A 22,995-nucleotide genomic window follows, 5' to 3' on the forward strand; every position below is an offset into this window, starting at 1 on the left:
GACATGACTAGGACAGAATGCGAGGCTTATTTTCTGGGGACAATCGCCACCCTCTTCCTCGCCCTCTCTCTTTTCTGTCTCTCCCTGGTTTCCCCTTCTGCGTCTTCACACCTCTCCCCTGCTCTTACGTTCTCGTGTTTCTCACGCCCTGTGTCATGGCCTCCTTCGTCTTCTCTCGCTCTGTCTCTGTCTCCCGCCCGGGCTGGGGTGCCCGGCCGCATCCTTGGACCATCCTGAGTCCCTGCAGGCGGCCCTGAGGCCGGGGTGGCTTCCGCATGGGGTCTCTGCCCAAGGCCGTTCTCTACCAAGGAAGTACCGTGGCCGTCCGGGGAGTCCAGAAGGGCTGTAGACCCACGGGGACCGGACCTGGTGGGTGGATCTCCCTCTGCGTCCCCCACGGGACAAGCACGGGGCCCCGACGGCCTCCGCGTCCCCGACGGGATGGTTGCCCCGGGCCACCGCGCCCCCCCCCCACCCACTTTCCGGCCTCGCTGGATTCCCGGGACTCCCCTCACAGACAAAGCCTGACTCGGGGGCGGCTTTGGGAGGAACCGCACCGGACACTCCCCTCTCGGGGCCTCTCAGTCTGGGTTTCTGGGGAGCGCGTCTCCCTGTTCCTGTGCCTGATCTCTCCACGTCCACCTGTCCCTCTGTTTCCACTCCGGTCAGCTCCTCAGCTTGTCTCTGACCGCCTCCCTCCCCAGATCCCGGGAGTCCCAGGGTCCCTCAAAGACCGGCGTGCTGCGGCCTGCACTGAGGGCGCCCAGGCCCCTGGGTCCCTCCTCTGAGGACCGACCCTCGGGCGGCGCCGCTTCTCACGCCCGCAGGGGGCGCTGTGGGGCGGAGCGTCAGCCGCGGCCGGGCGCCGGATCCCAGCATGCACTGCGCCCGACCGGCGCTGCGTTTGGCTGCCACCCAGGTTATGCCTGGGAGTCGGGTTGGGGCGGAGCGGAGGGGAGTCCGTGCGCTGCAGGGCCGGTTCCCGCGGAGCCGTCGGAGACGGTCGGCGTTGCCAGGGCGGGGCGGAACCGCAGGGGCCATGGCGGAGCCGCCTCGGGTAAGCAGGCTGGCCTGCATGGACGCCCGGTTTCGGGGTCGTGGTGGGTCCTTGGGTTCCCGGCTACCCCGCGTCCTAGGGTCGCCCTGGGTGCCTGCGGTGCACGGGTTGGACGGAGTCTGCAGGCCGCTTCGGCTGGGGGTGTGCATTCAGGGCCCTCCGGTGAGCCGATGGCCTCCGCTCCTGCGGCTTGTCCATAGCCAAACCCCTGGGACGAAGCCAGTCGTGGACCGAGACCGACCTAGGAGCGGGGCGGAGCCTGGGCGAGGATGCCTGGCGGGCGGGGAGCGGACGGCGGAAAGGATAGAAAGGTTTGGGGCCAGAGGTGGATGTTAAGGTCAACCAGTTTTACACCATAGTCACAGAAATCAGAACAACTGTTCCAAAAGATTTAAGTTTCCGAATGGTTGAAATGGTGTTTGGCGGGGGCTTCAGTGTCAGAATTTATATTCTAGCGTGGTTTGTGTTGAGTGTAAGATGATACGTTGGGAGGAGTAGAAGAGGATACAAAAGATTGTTAGTGGTTTCTTAAAATCGAGGTTTAGAGGGTATTTTATCTTGTAAACTTTTCTGTTGAGGATTTTTGCTGATTATTAAATGAATTAGACCGGGCGCTGTGGCTCACGCCTCTAATCCCACCACTTTGGGAGGCCGAGGCGGGTGGATCACCTAAGGTCAGGAGTTCCAGACCAGCCTGGCCAACATGGTGAAAGCCCATCTCTACTAAAAATAAAAACTAGCGGGGCATGATGGCGGGTGCCTGTAACCCCAGCTACTCGGGAGGCTCAAGCAAGAGAATTGTTTGAACCCGGGAGACGGAGGTTGCAGTGAGCCGAGATTGTGCAGTTGCACTCCAGCCTGGGCAGCAAGAGCGAAACTCTGTCTCCAAAAATACATACGTATCCAGCCGGGCGCGGTGGCTCAAGCCTGTAATCCCAGCACTTTGGGAGGCCGAGACGGGCGGATCACGAGGTCAGGAGATCGAGACCATCCTGGCGAACACGGTGAAACCCCGTCTCTACTAAAAAATGCAAAAAAATTAGCCGGGCGAGGTGGCGGGCGCCTGTAGTCCCAGCTACTCGGGAGGCTGAGGCAGGAGAATGGCGTGAATCTGAGAGGTGGAGCTTGCAGTTAACCGAGATCGCACCACTGCACTCCAGCCTGGGCAACAGAGTGAGACTCTGTCTCAAAAAAAAAAAATACCCCACCTTGGTGTTCCTTTACAGCAATACTAAACAGACTAAGACAAATTTAAAGGAGTCATTAGAATTTTTATTTTTTTATTTTTTTATTTTATTTTATTTTTTTTTGTTGAGACGGAGTCTCGCTCTGTCGCCCCGGCTGGAGTGCAGTGGCCAGATCTCAGCTCACTGCAAGCTCCGCCTCCCGGGTTTACGCCATTCTCCTGCCTCAGCCTCCCGAGTAGCTGGGACTACAGGCGCCCGCCACCTCGCCCGGCTAGTTTTTTTTTTAGTAGAGACGGGGTTTCACCGTGTTAGCCAGGATGGTCTCGATCTCCTAACCTCGTGATCCGCCCGTCTCGGCCTCCCAAAGTGCTGGGATTACAGGCTTGAGCCACCGCGCCCGGCCAGAATTTTTAAAACTCAACTCTAAATTTCATAATGAATATAACAAAAAGATGGGAAGTCCTACCCAGAGCAGTCCAGCAAGAGAAAGAAATAAAAGTCACCAAAATAGGAATAGAAGAAGTCAAACTATCCCTGGTTGCAGACTGTATGATTCTATATGTAGAAAACCCCATAGCGTGCCCAAATGCTCCTTGATCTGATAAACAACTTCAGTAGAGTCTGAGAATACAAAAATCTGTGTACAAAAATCAGTAGCATTCCTCTACACCAACAACATCCAAGCTAAAAGCCAAATCAAGAATACAGTCCCATTCACATCTAGTCAAAAATGCCTAGGAATACAGCTAACCAAGGAGGTGAAATATCTTTACAACAAGAATTACAAAATACTACTCAAAGAGATCAGAAATAACACAAAGGGAAAAACATTTAATGCTCGTGGATAGGAAGAATCAATATTGTTAAAATGGTCATACTACCCAAAGCAGTTTCTAGATTCATTGCTATTCCTATCAAACTACTAATGACAATTAGAAAAAAACTATGTTGCTGGGAGTGGTGGCTCACGCCTGTAATCCCAACGCTTCGGGAGGCCAAGACGGGCAAATCATGAGGTCAGGAGTTCGAGACGAGCCTGGCCAATATAGAAACCCCGGACTCAAGCAGTTCTCCCACCTCAGCCTCTCAGGTAGCTAGGACTACAGGCATGTGCCATGCCTTGCTAGTTTTTGTGGATTTTGTTATTGTTTTGGTAGAGACGGGGTTTAGCTATGTGGCCCAGACTGTTCTCAAACTCCTGGGCTTAAGCAATTCATTCACCTTGGCCTCCCAAATTATTGGGATTACAGGTATGAGCCAGTGCCTGGCTGAAAAAACTATTTTAAAATTCATATGTAACTAAAAAAGAGCCCAAACAGCCAAGGGAGTCCTAGGCAAAATGAACAAAGCTGGAGACATCACCACACTACCTGACTTCAAACTATACAAGGCTACAGTAACCAAAACAGCATGGTACTGGTAAGAAACAGACATAGAGACCAATGGAACAGAATAGAGAGCCCAGAAATAATGCCACACACCTACGATCATCGCACACCTATGATCATCTCATCTTCAAATGGTGCTGGGATAACTGGCTAGCCATATGCAAAAGACTGACACTGTACCCCTTCCTTACACTCACACTCAACTCAACGTGGATTAAAGACTTAATTGTAAAACCTAAAACTATAAAAACCCTGGAAGAAAACCTAGGAAATAGCAATCTGGACATAGGCCCTGGCAAAGATTTTGTGATGGAGACTCCAAAAGCAACTGCAACAAAAACAAAAATTGACAAATGGGACCTAATTAAACTAAAGAGCTTCTACACAGCAAAAGAAGCTATCAGCAGAGTAAACAGATGCTCTACAGAATGGGATATTTGCAAACTATGCAACTGACAAAGGTCTAATATCCAGAATCTATGGGGAACTTAAATTTACAAGCAAAAAAAACTGCATTAAAAATGGGCAAAGGACATGAACAGACACTTCTCAAAAGAAGAAATACACATGGCCAACAAGCTTATGAAAAAATGCTCAGCATCACTAATCATTTGAGAAATGCAAATCAAAACCATATCAGGGCCAGGTGCGTTGGCTCATACCTGTAATCCCAGCACTTTGGGAGGCCGAGGCGGGTGGATCACGAGGTCAGGAGATCGAGACCATCCTGGCTAACACAGTGAAACCCTGTCTCTACTAAAAATACAAAAAATTAGCCGGGCGTGTTAGTGCATGCCTGTAGTCCCAGCTACTTGGGAGGCTGAGACAGGAGAATGGCGTGAACCTGGGAGGCGGAGGTTGCAGTGAGCCGAGATCGTGCCACTGCACTCCAGCCTGGGCAACAGAGCAAGACTCCATCTCAAAAAACAAACAAAAAACCAAAAAAAAAAAAAAAAAAACTGTATCAGAGTAGCTATTAAAAAGTAAAAAAAATAACAAAGTTACAGAGAAAAGAGAACACTTATACACTGCTGATGGGAATGTAAATTAGTTCAGCCATTGTGGAAAGCAGTTTGGTGATCTCTCAAAGAACTGAAAGCAGAATTACCTTTTTTTGTTTTTTTTTTGAGATGGACTTTTGCTCTGTTGCCCAGGCTGGCACCATCTCGGCTCACTGCAACCTCTGCCTCCCGGGTTCAAGCGATTCTCCTGCTTTAGCCTCCTGAGTAGCTGGGATTACAAGCACGTGCCACCACACCCAGCTAATTTTTTTTACTTTAGTAGAGACAGGGTTTCTCCATGTTGGCCAGGCTGGTCTCGAACTCCTGACTTCAGGTGATCTGCCCGCCACGGCTTCCCAAAGTGCTGGTATTACAGGCGTGAGCCACCGTGCCCAGCCAAAATTACCATTTGACCCTGCAATCCTGCAATCCCATTATTGAATATATACCCAAAGGAATATAAATTGTTCTGCATAAAGACACGTTTGCATATGTTCGTTGCAGCACTATTCACAATAGCAAAGATGTGGGATCAACCTAAATGCCCATCAGTGGCAGACTGGATAAAGAAAATGTACATATGCACCATGGAATACTATGCAGCCATAAGAGAAAATCATATCTTTTGCAGAAAGATGGATGGAGCTGGAGGCCATTATCTTAAGTGAGGTAACACAGGAGTAGAAAACAAAGTGCCGTTCTCACTTATAAGGGTGAGCTGAACACTGAGTACATATGGATACAAAGCAGGGAATAACAGACACTGGGGCCTACTTGAAGGTGGAGGGTGGGAGGAGAATGAGGGCTGAAAAATTACTTACGGGTATTATGCTTATTACCGGAGTGATGAAACAGTCTGCACAGCAAACCCCCACAACACGCAATTTACCTATATAGCAAACCTGCACATGTAGGCCTGAAACTAAAATTAAAAAAAAAAAAAAAACTTTGGTCAGGCGCAGTGGATCATGCCTGTAAATCCTAGCACTGGGAGGCCAAGGTGGGTGGATCACCTGAGGTCAGAATTTCGAGACCAGCCTGGCTAATGTGGCGAAACCTCATCTCTACTAAAGATAAAAAAATTAGCTGGGCTTGGTGACTGGCGCCTATAATCCCAGCTACTCAGGAGGCTGAGGCAGGAGAGCCGCGTGAACCCCAGGGAGCAGAGGTTGCAGTGAGCTGAGATCGTGCCACTTCACTCCAGCCTGGGCAAAACAGCAAAACTCTGTCTCAAAAAAAAAAAAAATGATTAGACTGGCTGGGCGTGGTGGCTGACGCCTGTAATCCCAGCGCTTTGGGAGGCCGAGGTGGGCAGATTGCCTGAGGTAGGAGTTTGAGACCAGCCTGGCCAACATGGTGAAACCCCGTCTCTACTAAAAATACAAAAAAATTAGCCTGGTGTGGTGGCATGTGCCTGTAATCGCAGCTACTCAGGAGGCTGAGGCAGGGGAATCGCTTGAACCAGGGTGGTGGAGGTTGCAGTGAGCCGAGATCGTACCACTGCACTCCAGCCTAGGCAACACAGAGTCCGTCTTAAAATAAATAAAAATAAAAGATGAATAGGCTGAGCACAGTGGCTCATGCCTGTAATCCCAGCACTTTGGGAGGCCAGGGTTGGTGGATTACTTGAGGTCAGGAGTTGGAGACCAGCCTGACCAACATGGTGAAACCCCGTCTCTACTAAAAATGCAAAAAAATTAGCCAGGTGTGGTGGTGCACACATGTAGTCCCAGCTACTCAGGAAGCTGAGGCAGGAGAATTGCTTGAATCTGGGAAGTGGAGGATGCAGTGAGCTAAGATCACGCCACTGCACTCCAGCCTGGCAACAGAGAGAGATGCCGTCTCAAAAAATAAAAAAAAATAATAAAGTTGAAACAAGATAAACTTTAATACCCATAGAAAATAAGGATATATGGCAATAACAATGGTAGTTCAATAAAAGGTGAAATGTATGCTTATGTAATTAGAGTGTTTTAAACTAACAAATGTATAATTTACGTACTTCTAGTTGTGAGCCTCAGGAAGTATCCATTTATCCCATCAACCATAATAAACACAAATATTAAACAATACTAAACATTTGCATACATTGCATTTTTTCTAATGCAGTTTTTAGAAAAGCAATAAAATTCAAAACCACTTGCTGGTAACTCTTAGTCTTCTGCTTCTGGGGAGGCCTCAGAAGACTTACAATCATACGGTCTTCTCATGGCTGGAGCAGGAGAGGCAGCGAAGGGGGAAGTGCTACACACTTTTAAACGATCAGATCTGGTGAAAACTCACTATCATGAGAACAGCAAGGGAAGTCCGCCCCCAGGATAAGGTCACCTCCCACCAGGCCCCTCCTCCAACCCTGGGGATTGCAATTCAACAGGAGATTTGGGTGGGGACACAGTCAAACCATATCAAGTGTATGCCTAGGCATTTTATTGTTTTTTTCAGCCATTGTAAAAGGTACTGAGTTCTTGATTTCTCAGCTTGGTCGCTGTTGGTGTATAGCAGTGCTACTGATTTATATACATTAATTTTGTTACCTGAGACTTTGCTGAATTCATTTGTCAAATCTAGGAGTCTTTTGGAGGAGTCTAGGGTTTTCTAGGTAGAGGATCATATCATTGGCAAACAGAGATAGTTTTCCAATTTGGATGCCCTTCATTTCTTTCTCTTGCCTGACTGCTCTGGCTAGGACTTCCAGCCTTACAAATTAATGTAAATTAAAATACTGAAATACAATTTGCCACCCCACATTGGCAAAAAATAAGATTTGAGAACATCTTGTGCCAGCAAAGGTGTAGAGAAACAAGAAGTCTCATGTTAATAGCAAGGGTAAATGTGCTGGATTCTTTTTGCAAGGCAATCTGATGTTATCTATTAAAACTGAAGATGTGTATTCTCTTAGATTTAATAGTTCTCCTTTTTAGATTTTATCCTGCAGAAGTAAAAGCACTAATACATAGGAAGCATATAAGAACACTGTAATTTTTTTTCTTTTTTGAGACTGAGTCTCGCTCTGTCACCCAGACTGGAGTACAGTGGTGCGATCTCTGCTCACTGCAACCTCTGCCTCCCAGGTTCAAGCAGTTCTGCCTCAGCCTCCCAAGTAGGTGGGATTACAGGCGCATGCCACCACACCTGGCTAATTTTTGTATTCTTAGTAGAGACGGGGTTTCACCATGTTGGTCAGGCTGATCTCGAACTCCTGACCTCGTGATCTGCCTGCCTCGGCCTCCCAAAGTGCTGGGATTACAGGCATGACCCACCGCGCCCAGCTGAATACTGTAATTTATAATGGTAATGGAAACAATATATGTCCCATCAGTGGGGTATATCTACTCATGGAATATAAGTGCGACTTTACCAAAAAAATAAGTTTGCCTCAATATATATTATTGACCTGGAAAGAGCTCTGTGACATATTAAGTGAATGAAGTTACAAAGTGATTTGTTCCCATTTTGTAAAGAAAATAATTCCGGCCGGGCGCGGTGGCTCAAGCCTGTAATCCCAGCACTTTGGGAGGCTGAGACGGGCGGATCACGAGGTCAGGAGATCGAGACCATCCTGGCTAATACGGTGAAACCCCGTCTCTACTAAAAAATACAAAAAACTAGCCGGGCAACGAGGCAGGCGCCTGTAGTCCCAGCTACTCGGGAGGCTGAGGCAGGAGAATGGCGTAAACCCGGTAGGTGGAGCTTGCAGTGAGCTGAGATCCGGCCACTGCACTCCAGCCTGGGCGGCAGAGCAAGACTCCGTATCAAAAAATAATAATAATAATAATAATTCCATACTCTACATATGTATATATACTTTGAACAAGCGTAATGAAATGTGGAGCAGGGGATGTAGTGGTTAACAGCAGAATGATGTAATTGGAGTATGGGAAGGAGTAGTTCTCCAGGAAGAAGTTGCTGAACAACCAGAAACATGTGTCCACTGCAGAAGTCTTTTAAATTAACAAGGAGAAGGAGCTGGAGTTATTTTGAAGCAATCATGAATGCATGTGTCTTATGTCTACAATTTCAGCTACCTCTGACTTTTGAGGATGTTGCCATTTATTTCTCGGAGCAAGAATGGCAGGATCTAGAGGCATGGCAGAAGGAGCTTTACAAGCATGTGATGAGAAGCAATTATGAGACTCTCGTCTCTCTAGGTAAGACCTGTTCACCTTTGTGGGTAGGTCATGGAACTGGATCGTGTAAGGGGTCACAGTCACTTGATGCTCCTGTTTCTCAGGTAGCAAGATTTCTCAGAAATGAACTCAGAAAGGTATTTTTACCCTGCCATCTATTGTTAATACTTTGGTCAACATTGTTAATCTTTACTCAAGGGTAGACATTGTTGCATGAGAATATTTGAGCAATGTAAGGTGGTCCAGGTGACTAAATATTATTTATTAGGGGCCTTTAGTCATGACTTACTGTCAGGATGCCATGATTGTCCACATAGGAGCACACCTAGCGCACATTTATGAAGTGTTCTGTATGTCTTTAACCTAAGTGTTCTGTATGTCTTTAACCTCACAACTTTTACAGTGGGGTCTAAATACTTCAGAAAAGCTATTTTTGAAGGGTGTACAATAAAGTGTTTGTTTTTTTGAGATGTAGTCTCACTCTGTCACCCAGGCTGGAGTGCAATGATGCAATCTTGGCTGACTGCAACCTCTGCCTTCTGGGTTCAAGCAATTTTCCTGCCTCAGCCTCCTGAGTAACTGGGACTACAGGTGCATGCTGCCACACCTGGCTAATCTTTGTATTTTTAGTAGAGAGGGGGGTTTCACCATATTGGCCAGGATGGTCTCAATCTCCTGACCTCGCGATCTGCCCACCTTGGCTTGCCAAAGTGCTGGGATTACAGGGGTGAACCACAGCGCCGGGCCCGAAGTGTTTTAAGAGTTGCTGTCTCTGCTGGATGCGGTGGCTCACGCCTGTAATCCCAGGACTTTGGGACCAAGGGGGTGGATCATGAGGTCAAGAGATCAAGACCATCCTGGCCAACACAGTGAAACCCCATCTCTACCAGAAATATAAAAATTAGCTGGGCGTGGTGGTGGGTGCCTGTAGTCCCAGCTACTCAGGAGGCTGAGGCAGGAGAATCACTTGAACCTGGGAGGCGGGGTTGCAGTGAGCCAAGATTGTGCCACTGCACTCCAGCCTGGCAAAGAGTGAGACGCCATCCCCCCCCCAAAAAAAACACCACCACACCTGGTCCCTGTTTCATTCTTATCTCCACATTCAGTTAACCACGTGAAGGCAACCACTTTTAATCATTTTTGTTTCAGTTTTTAAAGTGGCTTCCTCCAATCTATGCATACAGTAACACTCTCGATTTATCGAATTTAGACAGCATTAATTAATTACTATGAAAAATTAGATGTTAGTTCACTTATACAATCCCTCTTCTATCTTCTCCCCAGTTTTTGAGCCTCTGTTGGTCAGCTTTATAATTTAAAACAATATGTTTAAGATTCTAGATTGTATTCCATCAGTTTCATCTTTTGACTCCTTCATTATATAAAGATAAGATAATTAGTTCTCTAGTACTTCCCTTCATCTCTTCTGCCAGTTGATGACAGCCATACCACTTCCTTTATACTGCGAAGCTTCTAGTATTTATATTCTATTCTGTTACCATAGTTGACTTTTGCAGGCTGTATGTATGGATTGTTTCTAAAACATATAACTGAAAACATTACATTATTTTCATTGTTACTGAAGAATCAGTTACAGGAAATGAATCTATGGTGACAAATATGTAATTCTATGCCATTAACCCTGTGCCAGCCTAATAAGAATGTTCCAAGCATCAAGATCAAATGGATTCTCTTTTTTTCATTCTTATCAGTTGTTCAAAATTATGCTACATTTTGGCAGGGTGTGGTGGCTCACGCCTGTAATCCCAGCACTTTGGAAGACTGAGGTGGGTGGATCACTTGAGGTCAGGAGTTTGACACCAGCCTGGCTAACATGGTGAAACCCTGTCTCTACTAAAAATGCAAATAATTAGCCAGGCCTGTAATCCCAGCACTTTGGGAGGCTGAGATGGGCGGATCACGAGGTCAGGAGATCCAGACCATCCTGGCTAACACGGTGAAACCCTGTCTCTACTAAAAAAATACAAAAAACTAGCCGGGCGTGGTGGCGGGCGCCTGTAGTCCCAGCTACTCGGGAGGCTGAGGCAGGAGAATGGCATAAACCTGGGAGGCGGAGCTTGCAGCTCACTGAGATCCGGCCACTGCACTCCAGCGTGGGCGACAGAGCGAGAGTCCGTCTCAAAAAAAAAAAAAAAAAAAAAAAAAAATTAGCCAGGCATGGCGGCAGGCGCCTGTAGTCCCAGCTACTTGGGAGGCTGAGGCAGGAGAATGGCGTGAACCTGGGAGGCGGAGCTTACAGTGAGCCGCGATAGCGCCACTGCACTCCAGCCTGGGCGACTGAGCGAGACTCCGTCTCAAAAAAAAAAAAAAAAATACAAAAAATAGCTGGGCATGGTTGTGCATGCCTGTAATCCCAGCTACTTGGGAGGCTGAGGGAGGAGAATTGCTTGAACCCAGGAGGCAGAGGCTATGGTGAGCCGAGATCGCGCCACTGCACTCCAACCTGGGCAACAGTGAGATTCCATCTCAAAAAAAAAAAAAAAAAAGACAAAATTATGCTACATTTTATTTTGTTTCATTGTTGGGGCACGACTGTTTCTCATGCTTTCATCATATCCTTGTGATTATCCATCATCATCATCATCATGTTGCCCAGGCTGGTCTTGAATTCCTGAGGTCAAGTGATCCACCTGCCTTGGCCTCCCCAAGTTCTGGGATTACAGTCGTGAGCCACTGTGGCCGGCTAGGAGAACACCCATCTTCTTAATCTAATAGTCAGTCACATGGATCTTTCTGCCTTCTGTCAATTCTCTCCCCAAATCAATCTGTAGATTCAAAGCAAGTCCAGTCAGAATCCCAGTAGTGCTTTCTGTGGAATTTGATAAGCTGATCCTAAAGAACATGGGATAACCAAGACAAGAATAATGAAGACAGTCTTATGGAAAAAGATGGAAGGTGACTGATTGTCTTAATCAGATAGCAAGACTTATTATGTGGTACTATGTCAGAGATAGTAAAACATCTGATAGCATCGTGTGTTGTCAAGATGTGAAGCAAAGTGAACATTCCTACTCTTGAGATTGTCAATCAGCACAGCCACTTTGGAGAGCAATTTGGTAACATACAGTAAAGTTGAAGACGTACTTATCCTATGATACAGCCATTCACTTCAAGAACTGTCAGTGCTTATGTGTGTATTCATAGAGGCATGCCAGGGAGCAGAAGAAAAAGACAGACTGTGATATATTCATATAATCAAAGACTATCAAACAAATGAAGCCAAGTGTTCCAAAATGGAGACATTTTAAAAGTATAATTTGAGGAGAGAAGAGCAAGTTGCAGTACGATGTGGTGTGCTCTATGTAAAGTTTTGTTTTCTTTTTTTTCCAAGATGGAGTCTCGCTTGTTGCCCAGGCTGGAGTGCAATGGCGCAATCTCGGCTCACCGCAACCTCCACCTCCCAGGTTCAGGGAGTCTCCTGCCTCAGCCTCCCAAGTAGCTAGGACTACAGGCACGCACCAACACGCCGGGCTAACTTTTGTATTAGACGAGGTTTCACCATATTGGCCAGGCTGGTCTCGAACTCCTGACCTCATCATCCTCCTGCCTCGGCCTCCCAAAGTGCCAGGATTACAGGCATGAGCCACCACGTCCGGCCTGGTCTATGTAAAGTTTAAAACCAGCAATATAGGCTGGGCGTGGTGGCTTATGCCTGTAATCCCAGCACTTTGGGAGGCTGAGGCAGCTGGATCACCTGAGGTCAGGAGTTCGAGACCAGCCTGACCAACATGGAGAAACCCCGTCTCTACTAAAAATACAAAACTGAGCCAGGCATGGTGGCGCATGCCTGTAATCCCAGCTACTCAGGAGACAGGCAGGAGAATCGCTTGAACCCAGGAGGCAGAGATTGCGGTGAGCCGAGATCGTGCCATTGCACTCCAGGTTGGGCAACAAGAGTGAAACTTTGTCAAAAAAACACAACAAAACAAAAACCCAGCAATATTTTATTTATACATATATATTTTAAAATAAGAATATGCATAGGAATAATATACACCAGATTCAGATGCAGAGTAGTGCTTACCTCTGGAGAGGGATATACGGGGGCTTAAACTGTATAATGTCTCATATCTTTAAAAAACCTGAAGTAAGGCCGGGCGCGGTGGCTCAAGCCTGTAATCCCAGCACTTTGGGAGGCCGAGACGGGCGGATCACGAGGTCAGGAGATCGAGACCATCCTGGCTAACACAGTGAAACCCCGTCTCTACTAAAAATACAAAAACTAGCCGGGCGAGGTGGCGGGCGCCTGTAGTCCCAGCTACTCGGGAGGCTGAGGCAGGAGAATGGCGTAAACCCGGGAGGCGGAGCTTGCAGTGAGCTGAGATCCGGCCACTGCACTCCAGTCCGGGCGACAGAGCGAGACTCCGCCTCAAAAAAAAAAAAAAAAAAAAAAAAAAAAAAAAAAAAAAAAAACCTGAAGTAAACTGGGCATGGTGGCTCATCCCTACAATCCCAGCACTTTGGGAGGCCGAGGTAGGAGGGTATCTTGGGCTTAGGAGTTTGAGACCAGCCTGGACAACCTAGGGAGACCCTGTCTCTACAAAAAATTTAAAAATTAGCTGAGTACGGTGGTTCTTGCCTGTAGTCCCAGCTATCAGGAGGCTGAGGTGGGAGGATTGCTTGAGCCCAGGAGGTTGAGGCTGCAGTGGGCTGTGACTGCACCACTGCACTTCAGCCTGGGAGACACAGCGAGACCCTATCAGAAACAAAAAAACAAAAAACCTGAAGTGTGTCAGCAATGCTAGGATTTGACAAAGTTAGATGGCATCCAGGTTTTTGTATATTTTTCTCCTCCATGTGCCAGAAATATTTTTAATAAGTTAAACCACTGGCCAAATGCGGTGGCTCATGCCTGTACTTGCAGCACTTTGAGACGCCAGGGTCAGGTAGGGCTACTTGAGCCCAAGAGTTTGAGGTTAGCCTGGGTAACATAGTGAGACTGCATTTTAAAAACTAACAATAATAATAATAATAAAAATAGCCAGTGTGGTAGCTCTTGCCTGTAGTCCCAGCTACTCAGGAGGCTGAGGTGGGCAGATCACTGGAGCCCAGGAGGTTGAGGCTGCAGTAAGCTGTGGTCATGGCCCCTGCACTCCAGCCTGAGAGACAGAGTGAGACCGTATCTAAAATAATGGTAATAATAGCTTAAAGCATTATTTTAAAAACGCCTTTTGACCACATTTTTGCCGTAACCAACTTGCTTTAAAATTGGACCCTATGATTTGGCTTTTATTAAATCACTATTAAGAATATTGAGGTCGGGCATGGTGGCTCATGCCTGTAATCCCAGCACTTTGGGAGGCCGAGGCGGGCGGATCACGAGGTCAGGAGATCCAGACCATTCTGGCTAACATGGTGAAACCCCGTCTCTACTAAAAATACAAAAAATTAGTCGGGCGTGGTGGCGGGCGCTTGTAGTCCCAGCTACTCGGGAGGCTGAGGCAGGAGAATGGCGTGAACCTGGGAGGCGGAGCTTGCAGTGAGCCGAGATCGCACCACTGCACTCCAGCCTGAGCGACTGAGCCAGACTCCATCTCAAAAAAAAAAAAAAAAAAAAGAATATTGAAGGCTGGGCGCAGTGGCTCACGCCTATAATCCCAGCACTTTGGGAGGCCAAGGCAGGCAGACTGCTTGAGCACAGGAATTTGAAACCAGCACGGCGAAACCCGTCTCCACTAAAAATGCAAAAATTAGCTTGGCCTGGTGGTGCGTGCCTGTAGTCCCAGACTGAGGCTGAAGAATCACCTGAGCCCAGGAAGCTGAGGCCACAGTGAGCCATGATTGCACTACTGCACTCCAGCCTTGGCAACTGGAGTGAGACCCCATCTCAAAAAAAAAATAATAATAATTAATTAAAAAATACATATAGCATTAGTCCATTTTATTTTTGGACAAAATACAGCATTGCTAAATGTGTGGGGACCATGACAAAATTAAAACAACATACCTGATCTAACATGCCCGGACGGAAGCATTTGTAGGATGTGTAGGCAGTTTTTTCATCTTTGTGTAAACCATTTTTTTTTTTTTTTTTTGACATGTTGTTCTCATACTTTGTCCCAGGAGTGAATGTTGAGAAATTTAGAAACTTAGTGTGCTTTAAATTCAGGAAACCAAACTACCCTGTCTGACTTCTCTGTGCAGATGATGGACTTCCAAAACCAGAACTGATATCCTGGATTGAACACGGGGGAGAGCCCTTCAGGAACTGGAGAGAATCACAGAAATCAGGAAACATAATTTGCTCCTCTAGTGATTTGCATTTTGACCCAGGTTTTCAGGAACAGCTGTTTTGGGGTGAGTATTAAGAAATCAGGGCCCTGACCTTAAGACATCGTGTTCAGATTTGTTTCCCTTCTCTGATCTTGTCATCCTGTTTGGGCGAGCTGAAGTTTGGTGACTCTTATCTTCTAGATAAAGGCAGTAAAGCCTAACGGTTAGGAATGTGGGTTCTGGAGTCTCTATGTCTGGATCTTGCTTTTTCTTGGTGACCTTGGGCAAATTATTGAACCTTTTGGTAGTTTAATGCCTGATCTATAAAATGAAAGTACCCATGTTACAGGATTGAATTGGTTCATATCTATAGTGTTAGGCCAGGTGTGGTGCTTCAGGCCTGTAATCCCAGCACTTTGGGTGGCCGAGGCGGGCGGATCACTTGAGGTCAGAAGTTCCAGACCAGCCTGGCCACATGGTGAAACCCTTTCTCTACTAAAAATACAAAAAAATTAGCCGGGCATGGTGGCAGGTGCCTGTTATCCCAGCTACTCAGGAGGCTGAGGCAGAAGAATTGCTTGAACCTGGGAGGCAGAGCTTGCAGTGAGTGAGCTGAGATTACGCAACTGCACTCCAGCCTGGGCGACAGAGCACGTCTCAGTCTCAAAAAAAAATATATATGTATATGTATATATGTGTATATACACGTGTGTATACATATATATGTATACATATATAGTATACATATATAGAGAGAGAGAGTTTATATAGTAAGAACTCAGCAGAAACTGGTTATCCAGATTTTTTTTTTTTTTTTTTTTTAAAGACACAGGATCTTGCTCTGTCACCCAGGCTGGAGCACAGTGGCATGACCATAGCTCACTGCAGTCTTGAACTTCTGGCCTCAAGCAGTCCTGGCCTCAAGCAGTGCTCCCACCTCAGCCTCCCAAAGTGCTGGGATTATAGGTATGAGCCACCATGCCTGGCCCATGGTTATCCAGATCTTCATGACTAACGTGGCTTCCTTCCCAACTAGAGACTGTTGTCTACTTGAATACTTCAATCTGAGCTCTTCTCTTTCATTTCTTTTTCATTTCACTCTCTCTTCTCATGATGAGAGAGTCAGAGATTTCTGGATTCTTAAAGTACAGAATGAAAAAGTCAAACAGGAGCATCATTTCAAGAAATCTTGTCAAATAGTTTTAGTTTTAGGTGCTTCTTTCGAAAGTGAAGGTTCCCCCCCACAAATTATGTAACTTCTACCATCTATTAATTATTCCAAGAAACCTTCTTAAAACATTGGCAGAAATGGGAGCAGGGACGGAGGAATAAGCCCAAGCCTTGCTGCCCGGTCTTAGAGACAGGATGGGCTCAAAGATCACATATAACTGTGGTATTAGGGCTCCAGCTCGGGGCTCCAGGTGTGCCTGTACATCAGAATGGGATACGTTGGCGTTCCTGAAGTCATGAGAGCAGCCAGCACTTACAGAGCACATGCCCTGTGCCAGGCACCATGCTCAGCACCTCATGCACATTAGCTCATTTAATTCTCACAGTAATCTTATGTACTTTTGTTTCCATGTTTTCACAGAAGGAGCTGGAGCCAAAAGAGATTAGCTTGACAAAGGGTACACGGTGGACAGATAGGATTCAAAACCAGGTAGTCCGATTCCAGAGCTTACACTCTATATTTGCAACCTATATTTTCCTTTTTTCAATGTTATCCAAAGATACATCTCTTCAGTTTAGTTTCAGCAGACTCAACAAACTCACTTGGGGCCATGAGACAGACCACACTGCATGGTTGGGTAGCTCAGTGGAAGCTGGGTTCCCAGGCTGCCACAAGGCACTCTATGGGTCACTTGACTGTGAGAATCGTTAGTAGTGCTGCAGACAGGAATACCGACTGAATTTTTGTTTTCAATTGTAGGAAGCCAGCAGGCTGTGAATTCAAGAAAAACTAAAAGCCATTTCCAATTAGATCCTCTTGAGAGCCAGTGTTCCTTTGGATCCTTTGTTTCCTTGAGGTCTGACCAAGGCATCACCCTCAGGAGCCCACAGAGGCACAACGCCAGGACTCCTCCGCCACTAGCCCGCGGCCCCAGTCAATCTACCCTAAAAGAACTCCCAAGTCCCAGAAATCTGGATCTTCCTGGTTTGCGGGACGTCCCTGCCTGGGAGAGCACCCAGCACCCTTGTCCTGTCTCCGGGGAAAGCTGTTGGGAGAACAACCATTTAGGAATGCACCAGAAGGGCCAGTCCAAGGACCGACCACATAAGGCCTGGGAGAAATTAAACAAGAGGGCGGAGACGCAGATGCCGCGGAGCAGCCCTTCGGTACAGAGGCACTTCTGGTGTGGCGTGTGCGCCAAGAGCTTCCGCAGGAAGCTGTGTCTGCTGAGCCATCTGGCGGCCCACTCGGCGAGGTTTCCCTTCCAGAGCGCTGACGGTGAAATGTGCTTCCGACATGACCAGGCCCATCCCAGCCACCGCCTCCTGCACCAGGGGGAGAAGCCTGCCCAGTGCACCCCGTGCGGCATGCGCTCCCTCCCGGTGGACAGCACGCAGGCTCGCCGGTGCCAGCACAGCCGGGAGGGGCCGGCCTCTTGGAGAGAAAGCCGCGGGGCTTCCAGCAGTGTGCACTCGGGAGAGAAGGCCCAAGAGGAGAGCGGCCACCAGCAGGGGGACACGGAGGCTCTGCAGCATCTTGCACCGGCGCCCTGCTCTTGCTCGGAGTGTGGGGAGCGCTCCCCTACGAGCGCCCTCGCCTGCCACTACAGGGCGCATACTGGAGAAAAGCCCTTCCAGTGTCCCCATTGCAACAAGCGTTTCTGCCTGCGCCGCCTGCTGCAGGTCCACCAGCACGTGCACGGTGGGGAGAGACCGTTCTCCTGCAGGAAGTGTGGCAAGGGCTTCGCCAAGCAGTGTAAACTCACGGAGCACATTCGAGTCCACAGCGGAGAGAAGCCTTTCTGGTGTGCCAAGTGTGGCAGGAACTTCCGTCAGAGGGGACAGCTGCTGCGGCACCAGCGGCTGCACACGGACGAGAAGCCCTTTCAGTGCCCAGAGTGTGGGCTGAGCTTCCGCCTGGAGAGCATGCTGAGAGCCCACCGGCTCCGGCACGGCGGGGAGAGGCCGTTCTCCTGTAGCGAGTGTGGCAGAGGCTTCACCCACCAGTGCAAGCTCCGTGAGCACCTGAGGGTTCACAGCGGGGAGAGGCCTTTCCAGTGCCTGGAGTGCGACAAGCGCTTCCGCCTGAAGGGCATCCTGAAGGCCCACCAGCACACGCACAGCAAGGAGAGGCCGTTCTCGTGTGGGGAGTGTGGCAAGGGCTTCACCAGACAGTCCAAGCTCACGGAGCACTTGCGCGTGCACAGCGGGGAGAGACCCTTCCAGTGCCCAGAGTGCAGCAGGAGCTTCCGCCTGAAGGGGCAGCTGCTCAGCCACCAGCGCCTGCACACCGGAGAGAGGCCCTTCCAGTGTCCGGAGTGTGACAAGCGCTATCGCGTGAAGGCCGACATGAAGGCCCACCAGCTGCTGCACAGCGGGGAGATGCCTTTCTCCTGTGAGTGCGGCAAGGGCTTTGTGAAACACTCGAAACTCATCGAGCACGTCAGGACGCACACAGGAGAGAAGCCTTTTCAGTGTCCGAAGTGTGACAAGAGTTTCCGCCTGAAGGCGCAGTTGCTCAGCCATCAGGGCCTGCACACAGGGGAGAGGCCTTTCCACTGCCCTGACTGTGACAAGAACTTCCGGGAAAGGGGACACATGCTGAGGCACCAGCGCATCCACAGGCCCGAGAGGCCCTTTGCCTGTGGTGACTGTGGGAAGGGCTTCATTTACAAGTCTAAGCTCGCAGAGCACATCAGAGTACACACAAAATCCTGTCCTGCTCCAAATGAACTGGATATTAAGAAAAGGCTCAGCCAACTGTTTGCAATGATAGAGGCCGATTGGAGTTGAGGCAGAGTGAGACATCCAAAGCGTTGAGCGGGAGTGGTATTGCCCGGGAATCCACAGCAACAGTAGCCAGACCTGCTGGTAGACGGGTTTTAGGAGCAGGTGTCCTTCTTTGAGCAAGAGTGTCATACAAGTTAGGAATATGAGGAACCACAAAGGATTTTCTCTTCGGAAACATTACCAATTATATTTCTTTTTTTTTTTTCCAAGACGGAGTCTTGCTCTGTCACCCAGACTGGAGTACAGTGGCGTGATCTCGACTATATTGGAAAAGACAGCATTACAAAACAAGGACATAATTTTATGAAAAGCACAGCATCTGCAAACAAAACAATTTCTACGAGGTTGTGATTTTTTTTTTTTTTGAGACAGAGTCTCGCTCTGTCGCCCGGACTGGAGTGCAGTGGCCAGATCTCAGCTCACTTCAAGCTCCGCCTCCCGGGTTTACGCCATTCTCCTGCCTCAGCCTCCCCAGTAGCTGGGACTACAGGCGCCCCGCCACCTCGCCCGGGTAGTTTTTTGTATTTTTTTAGTAGAGACGGGGTTTCACCGTGTTAGCCAGGATGGTCTCGATCTGCTGACCTCGTGATCCGACCGTCTCGGCCTCCCAAAGTGCTGGGATTACAGGCTTGAGCCACCGCACCCGGCCTAAGGTTGTGATTGTTAAAAAATTTTTAAGAAAAAGTGCACACAGAAATCCAGATAGAATGTGATTACCTTTTTGCATTTATATAAAAATATATGTGTAATTACAAAGAAGTTCTGACATTTTATTTTATCTTTTTATTTTTATTTTTTTTTTTGAGACGGAGTCTGGCTCTGTCGCCCAGGTTGGAGTGCAGTGGCTGGATCTCAGCTCACTGCAAGCTCCGCCTCCTGGGTTCACGCCATTCTCCTGCCTCAGCCTCCCTAGTAGCTGGGACTACAGGCGCCCGCCATCTCGCCCGGCTAGTTTTTTGTGTTTTTTAGTAGAGACGGGGTTTCATCCGGTTAGCCAGGATGGTCTCGATCTCCTGACCTCATGATCCGCCCGTCTCCGCCTCCCAAAGTGCTGGGATTACAGGCTTGAGCCACCGCGCCCGGCCTATTTTATTTTTCATTTATTTATTTTTTTGAGACAGAGTCTCACTCTGTCGCCCAGACTGGAGTGCAGTGGCCGGATCTCAGCTCACTGCAAGCTCCACCTCCCGGGCTTAAGCCATTCTCCTGCCTCAGCCCCCCAAGTAGCTGGGACTACAGGCTCCCGCCACCTCGCCCCACTAGTTTTTTGTATTTTTTAGTGGAGACGGGGTTTCACCGTGTTAGCCAGGATGGTCTCGATCTCCTGACCTCGTGATCCGCCCGTCTCGGCCTCCCAAAGTGCTGGGATTACAGGCTTGAGCCACCGCGCCCGGCCTATGTTCTGACATTTTGAAAAGTAATTGTTATAAAAGTAAGTTTAAGTCAGGCACAGTGGCTCATGCCTGTAATCCCAGCACTTTGGGAGGCCGAGGCAGGAGGATCACGAGCCAAGGAGTTTGAGACCAGCTTGGGCAACATGGCAAACATTTAATGATATATTCTATAGAATGGCAAAAATTACTAAAATACAAAACTTAGCCAGGCATGGTGGTACACACCTGTAGTCCCAGCTACTCGGGAAGCTTAGGTGGGAGGATCGCCTGAGCCCGGAGAGGTCGAGGCTGCAGTGAGCAATGACGGTGCCACTGCACTCCAGCATGGATGACATAGCATGACACCGTCTCAAAAAAAAAAAAAAAAAAACCTAAAAACAAATTTAGTATCTCCCAAAGGAAGCTTGGTAAGTCTTTTTCGTTCTCTTTAGAATTTATAGAATATAGCCTGGCATGGTGGCTCACACCTATAGTCCCATTATTTTGGGAGGTCAAGGCAGGAGGATCACTTGAGGTCAGAAGCTCAAGACCAGTCTGGCCAACATGGTGAAACACCATCTCTAACAAAAAGCACAAAAATTAGCCAGGCATGGTGGCATGCACCTGTAGTCTCAGCTACTGGGGAGGCTGAGGCAGGAGAATCGCTTGAACCCTGGAGGTGGAGGTTGCAGTGAGCTGGGATTGTACCACTGCACTCCAACTTGGGCGACAGAGCAAGACTCAATCTCAAAAAAATATAGAATATATAATTAAATAATATATAAAGATATGGAATAATTTATAATTATAAATTCCTTTTTTTTTTTTTTAAGAGGGTCTCTGTCACCCAGCCTGGAGTACAGTACCATGATCATAACTCACTGCAACCTCCACCTCCCAAGCTCAAGTGATCCTTTTGTCTCAACCTCCCGAGTAGCTGGGACTACAGGTGTGTGCCATCACATGCCACCACGCCTGACTAATTTTTGTATTTTCAGTAGAGACTAAAAATACAAAAAATACAAAATGTTGGCCAGACTGGTTTTGAACTCCTGACCTCAGGTGATTCAACCACCTCAGCCTCCCAAAGGTGTGAGCCACCTTGCCCGGCCTATACTTTGCCATTTGTCTCTTAACACGAGTACCCAAGAAGCTGCTGCTTCTTGGGGGGCTGCACTCAAGTAACACTTTTAATGTTAGCAGGTGTGGACCGTGAGGAGATTGTCTCTCTCTGGCTGCCGAATTCTCATTCTTAGGCAATCCGTTAATTGCCTAACCGCCACCCAACATTTCTAGTGGGTCAGGGGAGAGCCCTCTGCTGCCCTGTTCATGCCTAACTGCGTGTAACAATCTGATTATTGTAAGTTTTCCTGTATCCAGTATCACCTCCAACATTTATTAAGGAGTTGTGTGAAATACCACTTCACAACCAGATGAAGAATTTTATCACCACCCCCTCCAATTCCTCATGAGGGAGAAGGAGGAATTGCTCTGAGCGCCATTGCGCTCCAGCCTGGGCAACGAGCAAAACCTCATCTCAAAAAAAAAAAAAAAAAAGAAGAAGGGTTTTTTTTTTTTTTTTTTTTGAGACGGAGTCTTGCTCTTTCGCCGGGGCTGGAGTGCAGTGGCCGGATCTCAGCTCACTGCAAGCTCCGCCTCCCGGGTTTTACGCCATTCTCCTGCCTCAGCCTCCGGAGTAGCTGGGACTACAGGCGCCCGCCACCTCGCCCGGCTAGTTTTTTGTATTTTTAGTAGAGACGGGGTTTCACCCTGTTAGCCAGGATGGTCTCGATCTCCTGACCTCGTGATCCGCCCGTCTCGGCCTCCCAAAGTGCTGGGATTACAGGCTTGAGCCACCGCGCCCGGCCAGAAGAAGGGTTTCGATGAGCCAGTCCAGGCGTGTTTGTTTGTTTGGTTTTTTATTTATTTTTTTTGCGCCATCTTGGCTCACTGCAACCTCTGCCTCCCGGATTCAAGCAATTCTCCTGCGGCAGCCTCCCGAGTAGCTGGGAATACAGGTGCCCGCCACCGTGCTTGGCTAATTTTTTGTATTTTTAGTAGAGACGGGGGTTTCACCATGCTGGCCAGGCTGGTCTCGATCTGATCTCGTGATCCGCCCGCCTTGGCCTCCCAAAGTGCTGGGATTACAGGTGTGAGCCACTGCGCCAGGCCAGCAGTTGGTTTTATAGACAGGAAAAGCTGGTGGAAAGCAGAAACAAAATTTTAACTAAAGGTGGGTTGGTTGGTTGAAAGGCACTTTCTTCTTCTAAAGGTTAAAACAGGGGTGGGGGGTTGGGGGGGGGGGTGGTCTTCCGCCCCGGAGGCCGAGGCGGGTAGATTGAGATCAGGGGTTCAAGACCAGCCTGGCCAACATGGTGAAACCCCGTGTCTACTAAAAATACAAAAATTAGCCAGGCGTGGTGGCACACCCCTGTAATTCCAGCTATTCCGGAGGCTGAGGCAAGAGAATTGCTTGAGCCCGGGAGGCAGAGGTTGCAGTGAGCGGAGATCGTGTCACTGCACTCCAGCCTAGGCGACAGAACAAGACTGTCTCAAAAAAACAAAAACAAACAAAAAAACCCAGAGGGGTCTTCCTTATCATGCTGGCTTGTTTTGTCAGATAAACATCTCTGTTTGCCTTGGTGATGTGGTACTTTTGCATGAGTAA

At 48.3% G+C, this 22,995-nt stretch overlaps 1 protein-coding gene across 2 annotated transcripts; it reads left to right on the forward strand.

Annotated features, from left to right (window-relative positions):
* The first annotated feature begins 866 nt into the window (after positions 1-866).
* ZNF786 (zinc finger protein 786) lies at positions 867-19,749 on the forward strand. 2 transcript variants are annotated; one of them, XR_004432769.1, is made up of 5 exons: positions 867-1,057; positions 8,655-8,781; positions 14,926-15,078; positions 16,925-19,298; positions 19,608-19,749. XR_004432769.1 is itself a non-coding variant. In XM_033192451.1 (4 exons), the coding sequence occupies exons 1-4, from the start codon at positions 878-880 to the stop codon at positions 18,955-18,957; spliced, it is 2,493 nt and encodes an 830-aa protein (XP_033048342.1). In that variant the 5' UTR covers positions 867-877; the 3' UTR covers positions 18,958-19,353. The 2 variants fall into 2 exon arrangements, 1 of the variants encoding a protein (XP_033048342.1); XM_033192451.1 differs by lacking the exon at positions 19,608-19,749 and having other exon boundaries at positions 16,925-19,353.
* The last annotated feature ends 3,246 nt before the right edge of the window (positions 19,750-22,995 follow it).

This window comes from Trachypithecus francoisi, unplaced genomic scaffold, assembly GCF_009764315.1.
Source record: "Trachypithecus francoisi isolate TF-2019V2 unplaced genomic scaffold, Tfra_2.0 Lachesis_group4, whole genome shotgun sequence".
NCBI classification, from domain to species: Eukaryota; Metazoa; Chordata; class Mammalia; order Primates; family Cercopithecidae; genus Trachypithecus; species Trachypithecus francoisi.